The 9285-nt window shown below is 48.0% G+C and overlaps 1 protein-coding gene across 1 annotated transcript; it reads left to right on the top strand.

Moving 5' to 3' along the window:
• Positions 1–6552: 6552 nt before the first annotated feature.
• Positions 6553–8952, top strand: LOC306918357 (diphthine methyltransferase-like; the record flags this gene model as incomplete). Its single annotated transcript, XM_079531253.1, has 2 exons — positions 6553–7816; positions 8288–8952. 2 exons carry the CDS (start codon positions 6553–6555, stop codon positions 8950–8952), a joined length of 1929 nt encoding a protein of 642 aa, XP_079387379.1.
• Between the last annotated feature and the right edge of the window lie 333 nt (positions 8953–9285).

Raw genomic sequence — 9285 nt, 5'->3', positions numbered from 1 at the left:
CTGGATCTCTTGTCCACTAGTCCCTTCCTAACATTTCCGTCTAGTTTTTATTTTGTTGACGAAATTGTCAGTATATTTAGTCTTAGTTTTAGTCAGCATAGCTTAGTTTTCATTTAGTTTCCATGTAGTTTTGAAAAAAGTTCAGTGAAAAAAAGGTAATCGACGGACATTTTTCGTTAGTTTTAGTCGACGAAAACAACACTGCACCACTGCATGGTTAGTGCACTATAGTTGTGTTGATAAAACATGTTGAAATATATACTGGCCATTATGACAAACTATTATGATGGAATGATTCACTAATTGTCAAATAAAGTAAAGTATTGAATATTGAGTTATATGGTGTTAATTTAGTCATTGTTAAACATTTTCAAAGCCTAAATAAGTCTTTCTACCTCTCAACTATATTCCCTTCATCTTTGTTTTCAATCCAGGGTTCGATCGTCAGTCCGGCCTCTACGTCTGGTCAGCTGTGAATGAACGCAGAAGCTTGGTCAAACCGCCAAAGAGCCACTGCTGTGACCAGTGTGGAAAAAACTTCCGTCAGAAGGCCCTGCTTAAAAAACACCAGGTAATCCACAGCGGAGTGAAACCCTACGATTGTGACCAGTGTGGAAAAAAATTCAGTCAGAATTCCCAGCTTAAAACACACCAGGTGATCCACACGGGAGAAAAACCCTTCCGTTGTGAACAATGTGGGACAGGTTTTGCTCAAAGTTCTTCTCTCAAGATCCATCAGCGCATCCACACCGGGGAGAAGCCATACCACTGCGAACTGTGTGGCCAAAGTTTCAGGACCAACGACCACCTGAACGTCCACCAGAGATTTCACAGAGGACACAGACCTTATAGTTGTGACCGGTGTGGGAAAAGCTTCACCACGGTGTCCATCTTAAAAGCACACCGGATGACTCACACGGGAGAGAAACCCCATGCATGTGACCAGTGTGGGAAGTCCTTCAGTCAGCCTAGCAGTTTACAAGCTCACATCCTGGTGCACACAGGCTTTAGACCGTTCCACTGTGAGTTGTGTGGAAAGGCGTTTACTACGAAACACGGCCTACAGCGCCACGAGCCCTGCACACATGATGTGCGATAGAGAAACCCTATCAATGTGAACAGTGTGACACGGAGACCACAGACCTGTACAACACACTAACCCTAACCACATGTAGCAGACAGGCGCCATTATCCTTTACAATTACATGCATATAATTGTAAAGAATCTTAATTGTATTATCATTTTTAGTATTTTGTTTTACAAATTGTATGAATCAAAATCTGAGGAAGAGCCTGGGTGTTAACTCCTTGAGGGCCCGGGACGGAGGTCTCCGCCCTATTAATTAATTGTGCCCGATGCCCAACACGGAGATTGCTAGCCCCTCCTATGTACTGCTTAGTGTGTGTGTGTGTGTGTGTGTGTGTGTGTGTGTGTGTGTGTGTGTGTGTGTGTGTGTGTGTGTGTGTGTGTGTGTGTGTGTGTGTGTGTACCACATGATGATGATTTGATTATTATGATGTATGATGATACAGCGCCCCTCACTTCACACACGTCTCTCTTGTGTCCGGCGCCTCGCTTCTGGGATTGCATTTGTGTGGGATGTGTGTGCTAATTCTGCTTTGTAAACTTTCTGCTTTGTAAACTTTTGCCATGAAAACTGAAACATGTCAGACAGGTTATTAAAACAACGTTTATAATTTTCATAAATTTGTGGGTGTTTTGATTTGCCTTATCTTGTGTCAATGTGTCTCACTTGAGACTGCAAGTATAAGACAAAAGTGAGAGACTCCAAGTGATCATACAAATGCACATACTATACCTATCCACTTCGTGCCTTGTGGCACATAAGGCCTTCACAGAGCGCTTCCACCCTTCACGGTCAGCTGCTGCCATCCTCACTTCAGGCCATGACCTCCATCCTGCTTCTTGTCTTTCTTTCTCAACAGTGCGCCTCCAGGTGGTCTTTCGTCTTCCTCTCCTTCGTTTCCCTTCTGGTGCCCATGTCATACTGGTGCCCAACATACTATAACCATGCACCTAATAATGCTATCTGTGTGATCATCCCTCTCATCTCCAACACTATAACACATTTTGCATGTTATCGTCATTGAGCATCTGGTTGACGTGGATACAGTGGGGGTAGGGTTGTACACACAACTCAAATAACAATGGCTTGTTATTCAAGCAGAGTCGTTGAGATGAAATAGACCAATTAATCAAGTACCCATAGATTAAGACGCCCAATTTTCACACGTTGTCTCCAGAGTCCTTCACAACAACAACAATAGAACCTTAAGGTGTCAGTGGTGGTCAGAGTACTCCAGTCAGAGGCCTATAGGCTACTTTTGGTCACACTATACTCAACTGCTAGTGAAAGTTTTAAATGTAAATGGTTATTTCACTTTAGAAGACTTTTGGGGTTATAAAGTGTATACTCTGTAGGCTCCCAGTCCCCCTGCCTAACATTTTAGTTTTAGATTGTATTTGTTGGTGGAATTGTCACGATATAAAAGTCATAGGTTTACTCATCATAGCTGCATTTTCATTTAGTAGCCAATTTATTTAGTTTCCGATAGTGGAAAAAAAGGAGTCTGCGAACATCTTTCCTCATAGTTTTACTCGACAACATCAACACTGCCCTGTTGGAGGTTCAGGTAATATTAACATATCTATGGCCAACATCAACACTGCCCTGTTGGAGGTTCAGGTAATATTAACATATCTATGGCCAACATCAACACTGCATGCCCTGTTGGAGGTTCAGGTAATATTAACATATCTAACATCAACACTGCATGCCCTGTTGGAGGTTCAGGTAATATTAACATATCTATGGCCAACATCAACACTGCCCTGTTGGAGGTTCAGGTAATATTAACATATCTATGGCCAACATCAACACTGCATGCCCTGTTGGAGGTTCAGGTAATATTAACATATCTATGGCCAACATCAACACTGCATGCCCTGTTGGAGGTTCAGGTAATATTAACATATCTATGGCCAACATCAACACTGCATGCCCTGTTGGAGGTTCAGGTAATATTAACATATCTATGGCCAACATCAACACTGCATGCCCTGTTGGAGGTTCAGGTAATATTAACATATCTATGGCCAACATCAACACTGCATGCCCTGTTGGAGGTTCAGGTAATATTAACATATCTATGGCCAACATCAACACTGCATGCCCTGTTGGAGGTTCAGGTAATATTAACATATCTAACATCAACACTGCATGCCCTGTTGGAGGTTCAGGTAATATTAACATATCTATGGCCAAGTTGCCAACACAGTTTTACACATTTCTTCAGAAGTTTAACACACACACACACACACACACACACACACACACACACACACACACACACACACACACACACACACACACACACACACACACACACACACACACACACAAACACACAGAGAGAAATCAAGAACAGTGGATCTATGCCGTAATTCAGGAAGATAAGGTTGAATTAATCTAGATTATATTAAGGATAAATGGGAAATATTCAGTAAAATATAAAAAAGCTCAAAGGGTATACATATTCAGTCAGACAACTCACCCTGTCTGGTGAGTTGTCCGGACTTTCGGGGTGAGATGTCCGGACAACTCACTTGGAGGTGCAAAAGGGTGAGTTGTCTTGTTACCTTCAGGAATATCGATGTATGAGAAAAAATAAGAAACCTCAAAAATGGACTTATGAGGTTTCCTCCCGACAGCAACGATATGCATATAGGCTGTTCATTATCTTTGTAGGCAGTGGACCTAACGCAAAAAAAACACTCAGAGTGTAGAGTAGGAGAGTAGCGACACGCTTTGATCTCGCCACAAAGCGGGGTGCTATGGGCTATAGTTCCAAACATTGGAACTATCCCATTGAGACAAAGCGGGGTGCCTATGGGCTATAGTTCCATACATTGGAACTATCCATTGAGACAAAGCGGGGTGCCTATGGGCTATTGTTCCACACATTGGAACTATCCCATTGAGACAAAGCGGGGTGCCTATGGGCTATAGTTCCACACATTGGAACTATCCCATTGAGACAAAGCGGGGTGCCTATGGGCTATAGTTCCACACATTGGAACTATCCATTGAGACAAAGCGGGGTGCCTATGGGCTATAGTTCCACACATTGGAACTATCCCATTGAGACAAAGCGGGGTGCCTATGGGCTATAGTTCCACACATTGGAACTATCCCATTGAGACAAAGCGGGGTGCCTATGGGCTATAGTTCCACACATTGGAACTATCCCATTGAGACAAAGCGGGTGCCTATGGGCTATAGTTCCAAACATTGGAACTATCCCATTGAGACAAAGCGGGGTGCCTATGGGCTGTTGTTCCAAACATTGGAACTATCCCATTGAGACAAAGCGGGGTGCCTATGGGCTGTAGTTCCAAACATTGGAACTATCCCATTGAGACAAAGTGGGGTGCCTATGGGCTGTAGTTCCAAACATTGGAACTATCCCATTGAGACAGAGCGAGGTGCCTATGGGCTATAGTTCCACACATTGGAACTATCCCATTGAGACAGAGCGAGGTGCCTATGGGCTATAGTTCCACACATTGGAACTATCCCATTGAGACAAAGCAGGGGCCTATGGGCTATAGTTCCACACATTGGAACTATCCATTGAGACAAAGCGGGGTGCCTATGGGCTATTGTTCCACACATTGGAACTATCCATTGAGACAAAGCGGGGTGCCTATGGGCTATAGTTCCACACATTGGAACTATCCATTGAGACAAAGCGGGGTGCCTATGGGCTATAGTTCCACACATTGGAACTATCCCATTGAGACAAAGCGGGGTGCCCTATGGGCTATAGTTCCACACATTGGAACTATCCATTGAGACAAAGCGGGGTGCCTATGGGCTATAGTTCCACACATTGGAACTATCCCATTGAGACAAAGCGGGGTGCCTATGGGCTATAGTTCCACACATTGGAACTATCCCATTGAGACAAAGCGGGGTGCCTATGGGCTGTAGTTCCACACATTGGAACTATCCCATTGAGACAAAGCGGGGTGCCTATGGGCTGTAGTTCCAAACATTGGAACTATCCCATTGAGACAAAGCGGGGTGCCTATGGGCTGTAGTTCCAAACATTGGAACTATCCCATTGAGACAAAGCGGGGTGCCTATGGGCTGTAGTTCCAAACATTGGAACAATCCCATTGAGACAAAGTGGGGTGCCTATGGGCTGTAGTTCCAAACATTGGAACTATCCCATTGAGACAAAGCGGGTGCCTATGGGCTATAGTTCCAAACATTGGAACTATCCCATTGAGACAAAGCGGGGTGCCTATGGGCTGTAGTTCCAAACATTGGAACTATCCCATTGAGACAAAGCGGGTGCCTATGGGCTATAGTTCCAAACATTGGAACTATCCCATTGAGACAAAGCGGGGTGCCTATGGGCTATAGTTCCACACATTGGAACTATCCCATTGAGACAAAGCGGGGTGCCTATGGGCTATAGTTCCAAACATTGGAACTATCCCATTGAGACAAAGCGGGGTGCCTATGGGCTGTAGTTCCAAACATTGGAACTATCCCATTGAGACAAAGCGGGGTGCCTATGGGCTGTAGTTCCAAACATTGGAACTATCCCATTGAGACAAAGCGGGGTGCCTATGGGCTGTAGTTCCAAACATTGGAACTATCCCATTGAGACAAAGCGGGTGCCTATGGGCTATAGTTCCAAACATTGGAACTATCCCATTGAGACAAAGCGGGGTGCCTATGGGCTGTAGTTCCAAACATTGGAACTATCCCATTGAGACAAAGCGGGTGCCTATGGGCTATAGTTCCAAACATTGGAACTATCCCATTGAGACAAAGCGGGGTGCCTATGGGCTATAGTTCCAAACATTGGAACTATCCCATTGAGACAAAGCGGGGTGCCCTATGGGCTATAGTTCCAAACATTGGAACTATCCCATTGAGACAAAGTGGGGTGCCTATGGGCTATAGTTCCAAACATTGGAACTATCCCATTGAGACAAAGCGGGGTGCCTATGGGCTATAGTTCCAAACATTGGAACTATCCCATTGAGACAAAGCGGGGTGCCTATGGGCTATAGTTCCAAACATTGGAACTATCCCATTGAGACAAAGCGGGGTGCCTATGGGCTATAGTTCCAAACATTGGAACTATCCCATTGAGACAAAGCGGGGTGCCTATGGGCTATAGTTCCAAACATTGGAACTATCCCATTGAGACAAAGCGGGGTGCGTATGGGCTATAGTTCCAAACATTGCTCCTATGGCTGGAACTATCCCATAGAATGAGCATTTCTGCATTCCATTGTTACAATGGGAGTCAACGCTAGTGTCGCCACTCTCTTACTAGATTACTCTGGTGTCACTGGTTTGGGCCAGTGACATCAGTGGTGACATCATCATTGCTCGTGACATCATCGGTGGATAAAGCAGAGCTCTAGATATTACATCTTGCTGTTGACGGTACGCAGTGATGGCTGGACCTGTAAAACGCTAGGGTCCTGGTATCTGTCTCACAACCATGTCTTGGAGGTCGAGGACTCGCAGCCTGCAGGCGTTGGACACGGAGCTGTGTGCCGATACCGTGGAGTGGTGCCCCGTCCCGCGGTGGCACGACATCCTGGCGTGCGGGACGTATCAACTCCAGGAGAGCCGCCCAGGCGTCGGGGCCGCGGTGGAGGAGGAGGAGTCTGCCGCCGCCGCTACTCCTCCTCCCAGCCGGATTGGACGTTTGTACCTGTTCGAGTTCCGCCAAGAAGAGGCCGGCGGCTCCCTGACCCCGCCCCCTCTCGCCGAGCTGCAGCGCGTGGACACCCCGGCTATTTTAGATCTGAAGTGGTGTCACGTGCCGGTGTCGGGGAAGCCGTTGTTAGGGATGGCGACGGCGGCTGGCGACGTCCGGCTGTACGCGCTCGACGCAGAGAGGAGTCAGGAGGAGAGCCGCCGCCACCACCGGGGGGGTCTGAAGGCTCTAGGCGGCCTGGCGGTGGGAGGAGGAGGAGCCTCCGACAGGCTGGCCCTCTCCCTGGACTGGTCTACCGGCCGGGGGGGGGAGGACGGCGGTGACGTGCGGGTGGTGTGCAGCGACTCCGCAGGCTGGGTGAACGTGCTCTCCCTGCCGGGGGGCGAAGGCGCCGGTCTGACGACCGTGTCGCGGTGGAAGGCCCACGACTCCGAGGCCTGGATCTCTGCGTTCTCCTACTGGGACCCCCAGCTGGTTTACTCCGGCGGTGACGACTGTCTGCTCAAAGGCTGGGATCTACGGACCGGTCCCGTACGGCCCACGTTCACCAGCCAGGCCCACACCATGGGCGTGTGCAGCGTCCACAGCAACCCCCACCGGGAGCACGTCCTGGCTACGGGGGGCTACGACGAGCGCGTGCTGCTGTGGGACGGCAGGAACACGAGGCGGCCCCTCGGAGAGACCACGACCCTCCTCGGCGGGGGCGTGTGGAGGCTGAAGTGGCACCCGAGCCACGGGCACCTGCTGTTGGCCGCCTGCACGCACAGCGGCGTGCACGTCCTCGACTGCGGGCGGGCGCTGGAGGGGTCGGGCGGTGGCGAGGGGGCGAGCGTCGTAGCCTCGTACACCGCGCACGACTCCCTGGCGTACGGAGCCGACTGGTCCCGGGTCGCCCTGGAGGAGGAGGAGGTGACCGCCGCTCCTCTCGGCTCCACAACGGAGACGAGGAGAGGCTCGAGGAGAGGCTCGAGGATCCGCCACGAATCCCTCCTCCCCGGCGCCGCCGCCAGCTTCGACTCGTCGCCACTGGAAGACGGCGAAGGCAAAGGTCGCCACAACATCCCAAGGACCGTACCGCCGCCGACCCAACAATCCACCACCACTTCCTAACATTTCCGTCTAGTTTTTATTTTGTTGACGAAATTGTCAGTATATTTAGTCTTAGTTTTAGTCAGCATAGCTTAGTTTTCATTTAGTTTCCATGTAGTTTTGAAAAAAGTTCAGTGAAAAAAAGGTAATCGACGGACATTTTTCGTTAGTTTTAGTCGACGAAAACAACACTGCACCACTGCATGGTTAGTGCACTATAGTTGTGTTGATAAAACATGTTGAAATATATACTGGCCATTATGACAAACTATTATGATGGAATGATTCACTAATTGTCAAATAAAGTAAAGTATTGAATATTGAGTTATATGGTGTTAATTTAGTCATTGTTAAACATTTTCAAAGCCTAAATAAGTCTTTCTACCTCTCAACTATATTCCCTTCATCTTTGTTTTCAATCCAGGGTTCGATCGTCAGTCCGGCCTCTACGTCTGGTCAGCTGTGAATGAACGCAGAAGCTTGGTCAAACCGCCAAAGAGCCACTGCTGTGACCAGTGTGGAAAAAACTTCCGTCAGAAGGCCCTGCTTAAAAAACACCAGGTAATCCACAGCGGAGTGAAACCCTACGATTGTGACCAGTGTGGAAAAAAATTCAGTCAGAATTCCCAGCTTAAAACACACCAGGTGATCCACACGGGAGAAAAACCCTTCCGTTGTGAACAATGTGGGACAGGTTTTGCTCAAAGTTCTTCTCTCAAGATCCATCAGCGCATCCACACCGGGGAGAAGCCATACCACTGCGAACTGTGTGGCCAAAGTTTCAGGACCAACGACCACCTGAACGTCCACCAGAGATTTCACAGAGGACACAGACCTTATAGTTGTGACCGGTGTGGGAAAAGCTTCACCACGGTGTCCATCTTAAAAGCACACCGGATGACTCACACGGGAGAGAAACCCCATGCATGTGACCAGTGTGGGAAGTCCTTCAGTCAGCCTAGCAGTTTACAAGCTCACATCCTGGTGCACACAGGCTTTAGACCGTTCCACTGTGAGTTGTGTGGAAAGGCGTTTACTACGAAACACGGCCTACAGCGCCACGAGCCCTGCACACATGATGTGCGATAGAGAAACCCTATCAATGTGAACAGTGTGACACGGAGACCACAGACCTGTACAACACACTAACCCTAACCACATGTAGCAGACAGGCGCCATTATCCTTTACAATTACATGCATATAATTGTAAAGAATCTTAATTGTATTATCATTTTTAGTATTTTGTTTTACAAATTGTATGAATCAAAATCTGAGGAAGAGCCTGGGTGTTAACTCCTTGAGGGCCCGGGACGGAGGTCTCCGCCCTATTAATTAATTGTGCCCGATGCCCAACACGGAGATTGCTAGCCCCTCCTATGTACTGCTTAGTGTGTGTGTGTGTGTGTGTGTGTGTGTGTGTG

This window comes from Electrona antarctica (assembly GCF_951216825.1).
Source record: "Electrona antarctica genome assembly, contig: scaffold_283, whole genome shotgun sequence".
In the NCBI taxonomy this organism is placed as follows: domain Eukaryota; kingdom Metazoa; phylum Chordata; class Actinopteri; order Myctophiformes; family Myctophidae; genus Electrona; species Electrona antarctica.
This window is presented reverse-complemented; position numbering and strand designations above follow the sequence as displayed.